This window comes from Empidonax traillii, unplaced genomic scaffold (assembly GCF_003031625.1).
Source record: "Empidonax traillii isolate 1590-97213 ecotype Southwest subspecies unplaced genomic scaffold, ASM303162v1 scaffold784:size441917, whole genome shotgun sequence".
NCBI lineage: Eukaryota > Metazoa > Chordata > Aves > Passeriformes > Tyrannidae > Empidonax > Empidonax traillii.
The window spans coordinates 157,588-175,634 of NW_020955977.1; the positions used below are offsets into that span (position 1 = coordinate 157,588).

General features: G+C 38.8%; 1 protein-coding gene across 2 annotated transcripts in view; it reads left to right on the forward strand.

The window, feature by feature from the left end:
* Positions 1–14,296, forward strand: part of ZNF292 (zinc finger protein 292) — a 48,670-nt gene extending 34,374 nt beyond the window's left edge. For both annotated transcript variants that reach the window (XM_027901432.1, XM_027901433.1), the window contains 4 exons: positions 526–728; positions 3,496–3,632; positions 4,860–5,001; positions 6,715–14,296. In XM_027901432.1, the coding sequence (XP_027757233.1) occupies positions 526–728; positions 3,496–3,632; positions 4,860–5,001; positions 6,715–13,878 (7,646 nt within the window). In that variant the 3' untranslated portion in view covers positions 13,879–14,296. The remainder of the gene's footprint in view (positions 1–525; positions 729–3,495; positions 3,633–4,859; positions 5,002–6,714) is intronic.
* Positions 14,297–18,047: the final 3,751 nt, after the last annotated feature.

The window sequence follows — 18,047 nt, forward strand, 5'->3', positions numbered from 1 at the left end:
AGATTCTTCTACACTTGTCACATATATCCTTTAATAGCAAGATCTTTAAAAGGCAACTATTAATAAAGGTATAGTACAAATGTACAAAGGATGTGAAAGCAGTGGCTTTGTGTTGCCTTTCTGTAGAACTATAATTAAATGGTATCTAAATGTTTTAATATTTATATGCTTTCTAAATTTGTTTTGTGTATCTGTTTTGCCAAGAAATTAGATTTAATTAAAACCTGCAAGTAGATACAAGGCCTGTGACAGGGAATCCTTATGATAAAGAAGTACAGTTCACACAGAACCTTCTCCTCATCTTTGCTTCATACCTTTTGTGCCTATTTTGATTTGTATAAGTTTTAGGGGTCAACCATAAATGAGTAAATGTCATCTGTTAATTCTGTAACATGTATTTAATGTTTTGGCTTTTTTTTTTTTTTTTTTTTTTTTTTTTTTTTTTTTTTTTTTTTTTTTTTTTTTTTTTTTTTTTTTTTTTTTTTTTTTTTTTTTTTTTTTTTTTTTTTTTTTTTTTTGGTTAAGTGAATGAATTTTTAGTGTCTGAAGGCCCTGTCCTGCTGGATATGCGTATTAAGCACCTAATGAAAACAAAGCAATTAACACAAGCTACTGCCCTGGCAAAACTCTGCTCTGACCATCCAGAAATCAGTGCAAAAGGCAATTTCAAACAAACCTACCTGGTCTGTCTTTGTTCAGGATCACCAAATGAAAAGCTAATGGAAGAAGTAAGTAAAAAAATGAAGAATTTTTTTTTTTTTTTTTAGGCTCATTTCTTTAATGATAATAAAGTCACTATTCATAGGCTTGTTTTCTGTAGAAGAGGTTTTTCTCTTAAAATATGATCTAAAAATATTTTTGGTATTTTGTTTTTTTCTTTTCATTTAAGTCACTTCTAAGCTGAGTAGTGATGACTCAAAACACTTGTGAAAGTGTTAATATTGCGCTGCTAGTAGGCATTTTCTGCTTGTAGGCATTTCTCTGACACAACTTTTTGGATTTGGCTTGAAGTATTTTAAAACTGCCTCAGATCGCATTAGTAAGATGAAGATAATGGTTTTCCTGTTCTTACTATTTTAGCTATATATTTGTGTATCTAATACATAGAATGGGGCCCTTTAGATGCTACTTGCAGTTCAGAGAATAAATGTAACCTCTTTTGACCCAAATTCCTGGGTGCGATTGAAGGTGAAATCAGATACTTTATCTGGTTTGTAATATAAATCCTTCTAATTTAAATTCAAAAGTCAAAGAGGAGGTGACAGCTTTGCTCTTTTACATTCTTTCAGGTGGCATCTTCATTTCTCATCCCATCCCAAAGTTTTAGCTGAGCTTTTTTCCTTCTTAAAGGATAATTAACTGCAATTGTCGCTTTTCTTGTCTGTCTGTATCTCTGTTGTCTTTTTGTTATTGCTGTCTTTTTATGTTAATAAAAAGTGTTAAGCATATTGCAGTTGATCGTAAAGAGATGAAAGCTATGCCATGATTGGAGCTGAAAAAGTTTTCTGCCCAAGATATAGACTAAATTCCAAGATGACAACTTCTCACTGAGCATGTTCTTCAAATGCTCAGTAGGACTGGATCTGTCTTGCTCTCCCAGCTCTAACTGCTGCAAACCCTGCCAGAACGGGCTCAGGAGGTGCTGTGATAGGACTGTGAAGTCTTATCCCTGTTTTCTGAGGACATTCAATGTGGCTTGGAATTTATGAGCCTGCAAATATTCTCCCTTCATTACTCAGCCCCACTGTGCTCCCAGAGCAGAATGGGTTCGTTCAATGAATGAACTGTGAATCCCCAAAAGGAATGGGGTAGCCTTGTTTCTTTGGGTGCCATAATGTGCACTAAGTTCAGACTGCATCATCAGAGAACCTAATTCAGATATTTCTAATCTTTGGATTGCTTAGATTTGCAGCTTCAGCTTTCAGCAGTGTTTCCAGTATTACTAACCATTCTGGAAAGATCATGTATGACTGAGAGAAGGCAGATATGCTTTAGCATGTCAAGGTGGACTTAAGAACTGAGAAGGACAGTCATTTTGTAGTATGAGAACAGTAAGAAAATGGTAAAAAAATATGAACTGTAAAAAAGTGTATTAGTAGTGGGGAAAATTTTATATCCATTAGGCAGAAAAGTAGCATTTGAGCTCATTTTCAGCTTGGGTTAGTCTAGTAGTTTGCTTCCATGATGTGAAGAATTCGGATCTGCAGTATGTGAAATGCTAGACTGACAGACTTGATGGCTGGACCTACATGGACCTTTGCTGGAAACTGGGTCCCTTAGGAAGCCTGAGAGGCTGGTAAAGCTTTTCATGAAAAAAATTCCTTTCTTGTAAATTCAGTTTGCTATATTCTTCTCTAAGCTTTTACTTGATAGTCCCTATCTGAGATGGGGCACTGAGCAAAGCAGATCTTCAGTCTAAATTGCTATTCCAGTTATGCTGTTCCATCTTAAAAAATGCAGTTTTCTTTAGAAGATGACTTTGAGGTTATTAAACCTCAAATGACGTTCTGTGAAAGGCTACGAGTGTATTCCCAAAGTGTCAATTTAGAGGTAAAAATGAGGAGTTGTACTATTCAACATTGTAGTTTGATTGCTGGAGCAGTAGCTGGACGCCACGGTGCCCAGTGCAGCTGTGCTGCCACCTTATCCAGAGTACTGAACCACCTGGGTGTTTGGGTGGGCACTTCTGGCTCTTGCTTTGGGTGGTCTTGTGATGTCTCAAGAGAGAATTCCAACAGAGCTGCTGGCCATGGTCAAACCATTCTTTAGCTGCTGATGTTAAAGAATAAATACTAGCACATCCTGCCAGATGCACTAATTGATGTAATCAAGGCAGTCTGCTGAGAATCAAATTAGACAGTAGTTGTTATAACAAGTGCGCTGATTCGGTACTGATACAGCTGTCTCTAGTACTAGTGGGCAACTGTGGTTTTTCCTTTGATCTGCCATGAAACTAAGATCTTGGACAAACAAGTTATATTCTTGAGACTGCAGTGTTCTTCTAGAAAAGCATTCAGTTGACCTGCTTCTTAATGTACAGCTTTCCTTTTCCTTCGTATCTTTGATTTTTTTCTTAAAAAAACTGGAGCATTTGTGTTAAACCTCAGATCACCCACCTGTAGTATTAAAGTAGTAGTAACATCAAGTAAACTGAGTTGGAATTTCAGGTAGTTTTATTTCTGTATTAGGCTGCAATTTAAAGCTATAAATCTGCTTATCACAATTATAATATTGATGTAATATATATTAATAATTAATGTACTTCAAAGTTCTTAGGTTACTGGGACAGTACAAACAAGTTTATATTCCCTTTAATAATACAGCTTTTCTGGTGGCATAGTCAGTTTTGACACTCTGTCTAGAAATGTACTGATTTGTTTTTTAAGCTTATCTAAATATTCACCAAGTTCTAAATTAGTCATTTTGCAAAGGCTCAGATGACTGAAAATGTGAAAAGACTTTCTTAGTCTTGTTCTTTTCTTTCCTGTTATCTAGATTGCAGAAGTAGATTGCAAAGATGCTCTAGAAATGATCTGTAACCTAGAATCTGATGGAGATGAAAAAAGTGCTCTAATTTTATGTGCAGCATTTCTGTCTCGCCAGCTGCAGCAAGGGGAGATGTACTGTGCCTGGTGAGTTTGAATCTTGTTTTTTGTCTATTGGAACAAAAATTTAGTCTGGGAAAATTAGAGCTGATACATAATCCATAAGTGAACTTTCTTCAGCTGATAAAATCTGTGAGCTAAACAGGAAGGAGATAAGGCTCTTGGAGCGCTGAAAAAGAAAAAAGGATTTTGCAAGATTACCTTCCATTATGAGAACTTGAAGGCCAAACATGTGATGAGGGAAATACCAATAACTGGTTAATAATTTTTCTGTAGAAATAAGGAGTTTAATATCTGCAGGCAACTAGTCGACATTATGTCGACATTTAATGGGTAAGTACTGTTCCCGTCTGTCCTTCCATAATAACACAGTGTTTCTTTTTCTAATGCACTTTTAATAAAGAAGGAGCTCTTTACTACTATAACCACAGTAATAAGCTAGATGATGATACTTGTTGTTTAGGGCTTGTTTTCTTTAATGTAGGAGTAAATAACTGGTCTTTGTTGGCAGATATTTCAGCTCTTAGAGTCTGAATTTCCATCTGCTAACTTGCAAACCTGTACAGTTCATGAAGAATTAGCTTTGTTTGTGCATCTTTTTATGTGCAGCAGGAGGAGAAAACTGCTAATGCAGGATTTTGCTTTAAGAGATTCTGCTAAAGGTTAGGCACCATTCCACAAGGTGCTAGGAATTCTTGGCTATTTGCACCTTAGGAGGAATGAAGTAGTGAGATAATGTAGATGATAATTACTGTTTGATGTTGGAGGGTAATTTCTCACCAAATCACAGTCAGATTCAGCTCTTAAAGCAGAGCAGCTTGATAAAAAGAAATGCATCTACCACAGAGAAAAGATAATCTTCTGTAGCAGTTAGTAATTAGTAAAAGTTCAGAAGCGTATAGTTCAGTCAGAGTAAACTACTGTGTGAGACCTCTTTTTTTTTTTTTTCCTTTTTTCTTTTTTTTTCCTTTTAAGACCACATCATGAGTCTGTAAATTATATAGCATAAGGTATGGTAATACTGGTGTTATTCTGAACTGACCTTCTGGAACTGAGTCATTGTCATAATATGGAAATTTAGATATTAATAGCATGGGTATTTTAATAAAAGCTTTTTTCTCTAAGGTAATGTTTGAATAAATTCAGATTTTTTCCTTTCCCAAAGACAAATAGAAACTGTTCTCAGGCTTGCATTTCTTGTGATCAGATCAGTGGTTACATTGCTGGCCCTGAAATATTGTTCTCTTGTTCTAGGGAACTGACTCTTTTCTGGAGTAAACTGCAGCAAAGGGTAGAGCCTTCTATTCAAGTGTATCTAGAGAGATGTCGTCAACTGTCTGTGTTAACTAAGACTGTTTATCACATTTTCTTCCTGATTAAAGTAATTAATTCAGAGGTAAGGATACTCCTAAAAGAATATTTTTGGCACTTTTAATAGAACTATAATCAGGAAAATTTATGAAATCTTCTTGGATAGCCTGTCTTGCTGTATAGCATCAACTTTGGGGCAATCCTAATTGGTTTTAGAAAAAAAGCTGTAGCAACTTCCTTCTACATTAAAAGTTGGTTCCTTTTGAATCACTAGAGCTGCTTTGTTCCTTTGGAAGAAAGTGGGGGTGGGAGGCAGGGGCAGTAAACAGAAAAACTGGATGCCAACAACTGGGATGAAGGAAACACTAAAGGTGAGGCTTCTACTATTGTCCGTGTCCTCTACATGAGGTATTTTCTGTAAGCAGGCCCTGACATTCCTTGTCATTATTTTCTCTATTTCAAAAATTACAGAAAATGGAGAGGAAAAGCTTATGAGGAAAGAAAATGAAGTGTGTATATTAATATGTAAGAAAAGTAAAAGTATAAAAAGGCATAAAAAGAAAAAAGAAACCACAAAAAATAAACCCTTATGAATTGCTTATTTTAACAAATTAAATACTTGCCTTTTGTGGACTTAGATCCAATGTTCTATTAAAACTCTGTTCATCTATCTCAACTAACCTCACCTTCTAATTTTCTTAATTTCCTTAGTAGTTGCAGTATTTAATGTTGATAGCTAAATTGAGCTCTTATGAAGCTTTTTAGTTGGGAGTTTTCTGTAAGTCAGGATATTAATTCTCATAATTAAAATTCCAGTTTTCCTTTTGCAGTGTTCTGGTATGGCTAATCATGATCTCCTGATCTTAAGGATTATTTTTTACCAAAGATCTGAAATAAATTGGAATTGGCAGGGGGGAGCAAAATAACTTTCACAGAGTCTTATGATATTAAGAGCTCTGTCTGCTCCATGCCATATTGATTTTTTTCCAGTGAGGAGTGGATCAGTTCACTGATGGCAGAAATTGGAGACCACTTAGGTGGTAGACTGGTGCATTCATAAATTCACTGGACTTTATTCTCATGTATACCACAGCCTCTCTGTGCAGCCCTGGCAGCATAAAGAGTTTGAAAGCCAATGTAAATGTAAATTATGTTGCCTGAAGGTATGAATGAGAAAAGACCACGTGACCTTTGGAACATTCAAATGATGGAACATTTAACTATACTTAACTATATTTAGTGCTTTCAGTTGGACTGAAGTCATATGTTCAGTTGAGGTCAGTTGAAGTGTCACAATCTTTAAAAATAAAAATAAACCTTTTTACCTTAAGTGATTTACAAATTATAGATCTTTCTGAAGATTGTGTTTTTCTTTAACTGTAGCACTTTTTACCATTTGAATTCTACACAGAGTTAATGCTCCGTAGAAGCTCGTCTGCAATAACTGTGATGCAACTGACAGGCTTTGTTTAATTAAAAGGCTCAATGTTGCCCTAATATAAACTTAACACCTCTAACATACAGTGTTAAAGCCCTCAAACTAGGCAGAGCATACAAATAATTTGTCTTTTAGCTGTATGTACACTTCCACATTCTTGTCGTAGCATGTAGACAAATTACACAACCTAAGGAATAGCATCAAAGGACAAACCATTATGTTTCTTAAAGTAAAAGGTATTACTGTGAACTCCAGATGTATTTTTTCTGACAGTTAGAATTGAATAACGACATCTTTCACTTACAAGTATAGAAAGGGTTATGATAAGCTGACTTACTAAAATTAGTCTTGATTTTACAGATCGATGGTGCTGGACTTGCAACCTGCATTGAACTGTGTGTGAAAGCACTGCGCTTGGAATCCAGTGAAAATGCAGATGTCAAGATATCTATTTGCAAGACCATCTCCTGCTTACTTCCAGATGATTTGGAAGTTAAACGTGCTTGTCAACTGAGTGAATTTCTTCTTGAACCCACTGTGGATGCATATTATGCTGTTGAAATGCTATATAATCAGCCTGACCAGAAGTATGATGAAGAGAATCTTCCAATACCAAATTCTTTGCGCTGTGAGCTCTTGCTTGTGCTGAAAACTCAGTGGCCTTTTGATCCAGAGTTCTGGGACTGGAAAACTCTAAAGCGTCAGTGTCTGGCACTTATGGGAGAGGAGGCATCCATCGTGTCCTCAATAGATGAACTAAATGATAGTGAAGTTTATGAGAAGGTTGAGGATTGCCAAGAAGAGAATAAAGAAACTTCTCTGAATGGGCTTGGTGGCCTTGATGAAGCTACAAGCCTTCTTAGGGGTATCGGAGATGAAAAACAGAAAAAGAGAGAAATCAAAAAACTCAGAGAGAGGGGGTTCATATCAGCTAGATTTAGGAACTGGCAAGCTTATATGCAGTATTGTGTGTTATGTGACAAAGAATTTCTAGGTCATAGAATAGTTAGACATGCACAAAAACATTATAAAGATGGAATTTACAGTTGCCCTATTTGTGCCCAGAATTTTAATTCTAAAGAAAACTTTGTTCCCCATGTAACTTTGCATGTTAAAAAGTCCAGCAAAGAGAGATTGGCTGCTATGAAACCACTGAGAAGACTGGGAAGACCTCCTAAAATTGCAACTGCCAACGAGAATCAGAAAACTAATTCTGTATCCAAACAGGAGCAGCGACCCATTAAGAAGAACAGTCTCTATTCAACAGACTTCATTGTGTTTAATGATAATGATGGCTCAGATGATGAAAATGATGACAGAGATAAACCTTACATACCAGAGATAGTGCCAGTTCCAAAGCCACTCCCTGTTAATGAATTCACATGCCCTGTAACGTTTTGTAAAAAAGGTTTTAAATATTTTAAAAATCTAATAGCACACGCAAAGGGGCATAAAGATAATGAAGAAGCTAAACGTTTTCTTGAAATGCAAAGCAAAAAAGTGATTTGCCAGTACTGTAGACGACATTTTGTAAGTGTTACTCACCTGAATGATCATTTACAAATGCACTGTGGCAGCAAGCCTTATATCTGCATACAGATGAAATGTAAGGCTGGTTTTAACAGTTATGCTGAGCTACTGACACACAGAAGAGAGCATCAAGTCTTCAGAGCTAAGTGTATGTTTCCTAAATGTGGCAGAGTGTTTTCTGAAGCCTATTTACTCTATGATCATGAAGCACAACACTATAATACCTATACCTGCAAAGTCACAGGCTGTGGAAAGGTATACCGTTCACAGAGTGAATTGGAAAAGCATGTTGAGGATCACAACAAGCAGCCTGAGAAAGAGCAGCAGACTGAAAACCAAAATAATCAGCCCGATCTTAGTCAACCTTCTAAAGCCAATGAAAACACCAATGGAGTTACTGTTAAAGAGGAAATGACGTCTCCTTCAGCTGACAACCAAAGTAGTTCCACTGAAGGAGAAAACATTGTTTGGAACCAAATCAAAGCAGAACCAGAAGGGAATGAAAGTGTAAATGCACCGGAGAGTATACTGCAGCAAGGGGATTCCCTGCCTAGTGCTGGTTCGGAGCAGTCTCCTGTGGGCTCAGTGAAAACAGAATTGACAGTTCCAGCAGGCAGCATGAAGCTGTCTGTTGTTAACCAGAAGATCCGAGATAATTTTGCAAAAAGAGGTAAATTGGCAGCTAATACCAGTAAAGTAGATACTACTAAACCTGGAGTCCAGCAGTTGTGCCAGTCAGTTGACTCTTGTCTTCCAGTTTTCCAAGAGAGAAAGGAAGAAGACTGTCTCAGTCAGACTCAGAATATTCAAACTGTTTCTGTGACCTCAGACACACTAAAACCAGAAACCCTTGAATCAAAAAGCTTAGAAAGACAAGTGAGTGTTGTAAATCCATTCAGCATGCAGAATCAGACAGGATATCGAAACAGTCTACCCATTTCCAAACTTGAAATTGAAGACAGTATTAAAGCTGCAGCTAACTTATATAACTTGCCTTTAAAAACTTTGGAAAGTATTACCTTTATTCCATCACAGCCTAACATAAATAGCTCTCTAGTTCCAGCTGTGTTACCAGCAACCCCAGTTCAGAAATTTAATTGCCAGGTTGAGGGTTGTACTCGAACGTACAACTCGTCACAGAGCATTGGCAAACATATGAAGGCAGCACACCCTGACGAATATGCTGCTTTTAAAATGCAGCGTAAAAATAAGAAACCACGAAAATCCAGCGGTGTGCAGAATGTGCCGAATGATGGGAAGATTGTGTATCTTATGCCATCGCAAGTGGGCAATCTCAGTGGTGCTGCTTTTAGTGCACAGAACAAATCAAATTTGAATCCCACCTGTTCCAGTCAAGTACAGCATGTCTCAAGTACTCTTTTCCCAACCCACCTAGAAAATTTGGCCAATCCTATGTTGCCTGGAATGGAAAGTGTCATAAATCCAAGTTTGTCTACTCGTATTAAAAGTGAGCCTGAGAGTGTTTTATGTTCACAAATGGAAAATCTTTCTGGTGCAACCTTACCTTCCCAGTTGGATGATCTGGCAAAAACAGTTATGCCTCTGAATATTGATGGCAGTTCAGATCCTTTTCTTCCTTTGCCTGCAGAAAATGGTCCGATGTCCCTCTTTCCTTCATCAGCAGAGAATCCTCCAAATTCGGTCTTCTCACAGCTGGAAAATAACACAAATAGCTTTTCATTGCAACTAGAAGGAAACACTAGTTCTACTTTCCCAAAAGAGGAGAGTGTTGACCAAATATTTCCCTCACGATTGAGTAATGAAAATAACTTCAGTGAAACTAGTTCTCAACATCCAGCTTCAGAAAAGGTGAAAAAAGATCGTGGCCAGGGCCCAAATGGGAAAGAAAGGAAGCCAAAACATAACAAGCGGGCAAAGTGGCCAGCAATAATTAGAGATGGCAAATTTATCTGTAGCAGGTGCTTCAGAGTTTTCACTAATCCTAGATCACTTGGTGGTCACTTATCTAAGAGGTCTTATTGTAAGCCTCTTGAAGGATCAGAAATTTCTCCAGAAGCCCTGCAGGCTAATGGACAATCTTTGCTTGCCAGTATGATTCTTTCTTCAAATTCATTAAACTTGCAGCAACCCCAGGAGTCTGCCTTCAATCCAGAAACGTGTTTTAAAGATCCATCATTCCTCCAGTTACTTGCAGCTGAAAATCGCTCCACAGCCTTACTGCAGACTATGTTTCCACGAGCCAGTGTGACTAATACCAGTGGGAATGAGGAAGGAAATCAAATTATAAAACAAGCCTTGGAAAGTGCAGGCATCCCGAGTACCTTTGATAACACAGAAGTACTTCCACGCGTAGTGACAACGAGTTGTGTCTCTGGTACGACCCAGATAAATGCAGCTGTTCTTCCCAACTCAGCCACGTCCCCTCTGCTGCAGACAGTCTGTAATCCCAATACCCTGCTAACAGACCAAAACAGGACCCTCAGTGCCAAAATGCCTCCACTAAACGAATGCAAGAGTTTGCCTGGTTTTGCGACAGAGGACTTAATGCTAAAGACCATTGAAAACGGCTTGTGTCCTAGCTCATTTTCTAATACTGTCGCAGCAGCACAAAACTTTGCAGGGAACAGTTCACGAGTTTCAGTTATAAGTAGTCCCAAGAATTCAGGATCAAGCGACTTGAATAAGAAGGGAACCAGTTCTTCAAAGAGAAAGAGAAAAACAACTACACATCTGCTTGTGCCCAGTATATCTCAGAAGGTAGCAGTAAATAATGCAACAGTGTTGGGACTTCTAACCAAAAGTACTGAAGGAAACATGCAAAGACAGGGAGAAGGTTTTCAGTCCAACTTGCTTGCGAATTGTGGCTCTCAAGCAGTGGTGGAAAATCTCACACAAAAACTCAGTGTTGACAATCAGTTATTTATGGCCAGTATCAAAGAGAATTTCAAAACAAATCTCGAGGCTCATAGAGCGCTGCCCCCTTTAACAGTAAAAACTGAAAATGGGGATTCCCAAATGATGACTGTAAATTCTTGTGCGCAAGCAAATTCGGAGGAACAGATTACAGAAGACAGTGTTATGCAGAACTTTGAAAAAACCTTGGAAATAATTAAAACTGCTATGAATTCACAGATACTTGAGGTGAAAACTGAAATTCAGGATACCACTGCTGATTCAGGACAGAACTCGCGAGTAAATAATGCACAGGCTTCCTCAGAAAATTCTGCACCCAGTGTAAAACTGCCCACTTGTACACAGTTTTCTGGGAATGTCACTGCTGCAAAGGGTAGCTCTGCTCAGTCTGAGACATCTCAAAAGGATGATACTAGAATGTTGGAAATTTTGGAGGGCTTGCAAAAACTGAAGCTGGAAGACGATTCTCCCATTCACATCTCTGAGACTGTTTCCCAGTGTCCTCCAGCAGATGCGGTAGCACCAGCAGTCCCGGCTGGATCAATTGAACATAAGCCCCTCATCCAGATATCTCCAGAGGCAAGTAACATTCAGTTTAGTGATAGAGTTAATAAACCTTTTGTATGTCAGAATCCTGGCTGCAATTACAGTGCTATGACAAAAGATGCATTATTTAAACACTATGGCAAGATTCATCAGTACACTGCAGAAATGATACTAGAAATCAAGAAACATCAGTTGAAGTATGCCCCATTCAAATGTGTTGTAGCTACCTGTCCAAAAACATTCACAAGAAACTCTAATCTCCGAGCACACTGTCAGCTTGTACATCATTTTACAACAGAGGAGATGGTAAAATTAAAAATTAAAAGGCCTTATGGCAGAAGATCTCAAAATGAAACTGTAAACACAGCCCCACAACCTGTTGAAATAAAAACTGTGCAGACACTAGTAACAGAAAACAAAACTGCAGCTCCATTGGTCAAAGAAGCTCAGATAAAGGAAGTTGTAGAGCCTGTTGAAGTCTTGGAAAAATTTCTACCAGAAAATAATATTCCTGAAAGACTGGAAAAACCTCCCCAGGTGGTTTCCATTCCTCTTGAGCAGCATAATGCAACCTCTTTTGGTAGCACAGACGCACAACCCAAAGCACGCAAGGTTAGGAAGTACAGAAAGGAAAAAGAGGAGAGAAATAGTAGGAAGCCTGTAACAAAGTCTCTGGAGTTTCCCACGAGGTACAGCCCTTACAGACCATACCGCTGTGTCCATCAGGGCTGCTTTGCGGCTTTTACGATACAACAAAACCTAATCCTTCACTACCAAGCTGTGCACAAATCAGACCTTCCTGCCTTCTCTGCTGAAGTGGAGGAGGAGCTTGAGCAAGGTAAAGAGGAACGAGAGGAGGTGGAAACCAAACCTGCCATCAGAGAGTTCAGGTGTGAGGTGAGTGACTGCTCCCGCATCTTTCAGGAAGTCACCAGCTTGATACAACATTATATGAAGCTTCACAACATGACCCCAGACCAGATTGGAAACATGAAATCAGCCCTAGAGGTGGGAAGGTTTTTTTGTGACCAGTCTCAGTGTAAGGCTTCGTTTACAGCATATCTTAACTACGTAGTGCATCTTGAGACAGAGCACGATGTTAAGATAAGGCCAAACAAAGTAGAAGATGACGGTGTATTCAAGTGTGACTGTGAAGGCTGTGACCGTATTTATGCTACTAGGTCTAACCTCTTGAGGCATATTTTTAACAAACATAATGACAGGCATAAAGATCATCTAATAAGACCCAGGAGACTGACACCGGGCCAGGAAAACATTTCAAGCAAAGCAAATCAGGAGAAACCATTGAAGTCTAAACAGAGAGGACTCAAAAACAGATCAGGAAAAGAAGGTAACAGGCTGTCATCGAAAACAAAACGAAAGAAAAACGTGACCTTGGAAAATAAAGACTCAAAAGAAATAGATGTTCAAGAAGATAAGTCTTATTCACTGAAACGTGGCAAGTATGTGTATTTAATAAAGTCTAAAGACGATGCCTTGTCGGAATGTACAAGCAGGTTCATGACTCAGTATCCATGTATGATAAAGGGATGTCCATCTGTAGTCACAAGTGAAAGTAACATAATAAGGCATTATAAATGTCATAAGCTGTCCAAAGCATTTACTTCCCAACACAGAGATCTTCTTATTGTATCTAAAACGCAGTCTATCTCCCAAGTAAAGGAAGCCTCTTGTGAGCAAGAGGAAACTGATAAAAAAACTGATGTGAAAGAGCCTGAACCGAGTTTGATAGTGAGCAATAATGATTCAAGCACAACTACCTTACCACAAAAGGAAACTGAAAAAGGCGAGAAGGATGAAGTGGATGAACTGACAGAACTATTCATTACTAAACTAATTAATGAGGATTGCTCAACTACTGAAAATCAAGCAAAAATCTCTTCCAGTGTAAATAGTGACTTGGAGGAGACCACCTCCTGCTCCTCAGAGAAGCAAAAATCAAACAACCTGAAAAGAGCAAATAAAGAAAAAAATGTATCTCAGAATAAGAGAAAGAGAGCTGAAAAAACTGAGGAAGCACTGCCTGTTGATGTGAGTGGCACGCGCAGGGAGGAAGAGACTGCTGTCGCCATTCAAACGGCCGAGGAGCAGCCTGCGGCCTTTGACTGGAGCTCGTTTAAGCCGATGGGTTTTGAAGTGTCATTCCTCAAGTTCCTTGAAGAGTCTGCTGTGAAGCAAAAGAAAAACACTGAAAGAGACTACCACAGTGGCGGAACCAAAAAAGGATCCCATTCAAACTCACGGAAATCCAGTGAGAAGACCCCCCTAGCAAGTGATGTCACTTGGTCATGTTCTGAAACTGAAACCCTTGTACTGTTTGCCAACCCATCACAGCTTCCATGTGGTGATAATGTAAAGATAGTTTTAGACAAGACTCTTAAAGACTGCACTGAGCGTCTGTTGAAGCAACTTCAGGAAATGAAACCTGTTGTCAGTTTGAGAAGGCTTGAAGGACGTTGGGAGGATAATCCAGAAGTTATAGCTGCAAAAGTAATTGTTTTGGGTATTGAGGAAGGGGAATCAAAGTACTGAAAACCTAATGTGTTTAACCGTGACCTGTAATAGAATTTATTTTGAATAGGAAGCCATCAAGCATGCTAGTAACTGTGGAGCTCTTTTATTTTGAAGTGATTTAATCTAGCAAAAAACATGACATGAGTCATGTAAATGTCTTATTTGTTTTTATCCCTATGGGACTTGAAGAACAGAGTAATTGCTTCAGTTCTGTAAATACTTTATCAAGACCTCAACTTTCTATCAGATTGTCCTTTCCATAAACTAAATCTTTGTGAGTTGTCTGTGATTGGTATCTTTCACCAGGTTACTTCTCATGTATAACAGTTCTCTTTATTTGTAGATACAATTTTTTTGTATATATTTATTATTGTAAATCATTTGCTGCCACCAGCAGTCTGTAAGTCTAAACTATTAAATGACACATTTATATTCGGAATTTTAATTTGTAACTAAGTGAGCAAGTTTTTAAAACTGTCCTTCAATCATTTTAAATTAAGAACTTTTGAACTAAAGCTAGCTAAGTCTGTCATATCCAGTTTATTTTGCATAAAGCATTTATTTACAGAAGAGGAGCTGGATAAGATCACATTTCATAGGTTAAACGTACTGACACACTCTCATTTTTGTAAATTTTGACATCCAGTATCTATGGATGATATTCATATGTAGTTAACACATAAATATAATAGTTTTCTTATAGCTACATTTTTCATTGCTTTTAATTGGATACAAAGCATTTATGATTCCATAATAAAAATGGAAATGTGAATAAAAATAGTTTGCTACATTGGAGATTTAAAACAATATTTGGTATTAAAGAGTCCGTTGTGAATGTGATAGAAAATTAGTAGTGTGGAGCAGTGTATATATTTGAGGTGGTGATTTGTGAAGTAGCCCAGTATTGCCTTAAATAAAAACACATTTCATTTCTTGTTTTATACATGTGATCTTATAAAGGTTATTTTTGTTTCTGTAACTTAGATTGGTGTATAGTTTAATTTTTGTTAAAAAAACAAAACAAAACAAAAAAACTTCAGAAACCGTTTTTGTAAATAGTGGGTTTATAAAACAGATGGTTTATTTTGATAATACCAGTTTGGTATCTATCCATAAAATACACGAGTCCTTATGCCATACCATTAAAAGCTAAATAAACAAGACACTTTCTGAAAGGGAAGTGATATTGTGATCTTACAGATAAACTCGGTGGTTGTGCTCTATTGATGGCATGGGCTCCCTTTGCGCTCTTCTGCCTCTTGCTGACTGTACCTGGCACCACTCTCACAACCTCTCTTTTCCACACTGGAACGAGCCTCAGAAGCGGTGCTGCGTGTAGTGCCCGGGATTGGAGCAATTCCTCTGTATGCTGCTAACTGAAATGACAGGTATCCAGTTTGTTGAGTAACCAAAAGTGTGAATGCGTTGGTGGGAGCTGTCAGTACCCAGGAATCTTCAGTGTTGGTTTTCACGTGTGATTATCTTGACTCAGATGGGACAAGCCAGCTGGATTGTGTGGTACCAAAAAATTTTTCTTGGATTATTCTCGTTATTGAATGTGACCTACCTTCAGTAATATAAAATAGTCTTTACCTTGGGTGAGATTGGCTGGATTTTTTTTTCCTATAAACTTGTCTTACCATTTAAAGCTTTGTATTAAATGCTACACTTGATTGCTCTTAAGCTATTCACCTGGAATCTTTGACAGTTTTCCTGAATATCAGTCCAGAGGGCACATTCCTACAACCAAATTACTTGTTGCAAGAGTGAGGATTATGTATGAAACGGCGGGAAGGCAACAGCAGTTCAATTTGAGCATCGCCCTTGGTTTGCTTCATGGTGCTAAATTGCCTGCCTTCACAGACAGCCCGTGCTTCCATTTGAACAGAGCCCCTTGCCTCCTCTCGCTTTTGATCCCTCCCAGGTGACTACACTGACAATTCTGCCAACTTAGTAAATCAAAGGTGTTGCCTGAGAATGATAAAACTAAAACAAATCGTTGCATTTTAACTCTAGGGGAGTTTGTTACAATAGTTACAAGCACACAGTGCCATGTTCTACCTACTAGAGGCCTCGTGGTCCCCCTGGATGGAGCTGCTCTTGGATACCACTCATGGTGATGGTAGAGGGAGCTGCTTCAGGGGAGAAGAGGGCAGAGATCCTCTGGAGTGGATCACAAATATCGCCTGAAATCTCTTGTTTTCAGCTGTACTTAGCCACTGCAGTCACTGTCAAAAGACCTCGCAACTGTTAGTCTTTAGAAGAATTTTTGTGTTGTGTGAGTTGAATAGCTTCAGCATTGACATTCTTGATGATAAATTCCACATCATTTGCAGTTCTTGAACTGAGAATAGCATACAACTGTTTAGCTACACAGTGCTATACCAAAATGCTATTAAAAAAAAAAAAGAGACAAGGAAAAAAATTCCAGTGTCATAAATATCCAGAAGGTAATTTCTGGTTTGGATCTGAATGTAGCATCTGAATTTCTGAGAATGAAATATTTAGTACTGTCTCATCTCAATCCAATTAAAGTAGGTGCTGTACCAATACAGTTGGTGCCTTCCCTGACCCTTTTAGGTGGGTACTGACACAGGTAAGCTAGTGGTGTTTTTTTCTTTTTTAAAATAAAGCGTTTTGAAGTTTAAGTGGGGGACCAAAGGCAGGTCTGGTTTAAGATGTCACAGACTGCAGAGGGCACTCTGGTTTGGTAGTGCCACCTAGAAAGGCTCCTGAGGAAATAAAAACAGTATTTGCGTTTGGATGTTTTACCTTGGGTGATGTAGGAAACCTCCCGCTGTAGCAGTGGCAGGGTGCCTGAACGGATGGTTTCTCTGGAGCGATACCCTGCCCTTGGGGCAGCTGGACAGGATGGGGCTCCAGACTGGCCAAGGCAGCTCTACCAGCAGCACCTCAGCCTGCAGGGTGCCCCCACACCCAAAGGTGCTGCTGGCCCTGCTGCTCTGTCCCTCTCTGTCTTCTGCCTTGCCTTTTTCCTTCCTCTGTCTCTGTCTTCCAGACTTGTCACCTGTGAACCGGAGTGGGGGATGACATTCAAGCAAAGGCTTTTTCTTTTAACGCCTTGTTGCCATCAGGAATGAATAAAACAGAAGTTGGTGCTGATGGGGAAGCAACCAAATCGAGGAGTCTGGCTGGATGCAGAGAACAGACTGTTTTGTGATTGAAAGTCACAGTCAGCCTCTCTTGTGGTTAACTGTGTTTATAAAGAAATCTGCTCTTTTCTGATCCCTAATTTAGCGTAAATAAGAGTAGTGGGTTTGTCCTCACATGTTTCGGTTGGTCCTTCTGCGCAGGAGGGGGGGACTGTAGGTTACACTGGGATGTCAAGTCTATGGCTCTTGCATAGCAAGTGAAAAATGCTTGTACAAGTAACACTGGAACCAGTTGTTGAATCAGGAGAGGAAAAGTAGTTGGCTGATTGTTTCAGTGAGTTTCTGTGCCAAAAAGTTGGCAGGGACATGCTCCCCTGTGCAGGCAGGGACATGCTGCCCTGAGGTGTAGGTCCCCTGAGCTGAAGAAGCTCATGCTCAGCACTGGCTGGAGCCTTGGCATGGAGAAGGTGATACTATTAAAGGGGTGGGAAGGCCACTGGTACTGGAGAAGGAAGTAGAGGGAATAAACTATCAGCAAATAGGGAAATAGTTTTCTGTGTCTTTTTTTCAAACCTGTTCTATCCAAAGGCAGGGAGCTTACCTGGATTTTTAAAGAAAATGAAATTGTATGTAAGACATGGATCTTTTGATCTTTTGGAATATTAATGAGGTAAATATTTTTGGATGAATGTGCATGGAGTGATCATGGTTTTTTCTCCATTACTGTGTGGGCTCAGATAAGCTTCTTATCAATTGTTTATATCCTTGTGGAACATAGCCCTTGAATTAAATTTTTTAACATGTCTATTTCAGTGACTCAGAAGTTTAGGGGCCAAGCCTGTAAACTCATTTGAACCAAAAAAATGTAACAGCAAGCACTTCAGGGATGTATGGATGAGTGAAACCTAAACCGGAGAACAAAGGCATATATAAAGGCAGGGAAAGGGCTGTGGAAGGGAAGGAGCCAGTAAAAGACCAAATGATGGCCAAGAACAAGGATTCGGAAAAATATGAGTTTCTGTTCTCTCAGGTTCAGTAAAATCTGACAGAGCTGCCTTGTGTAACACTCCCTTT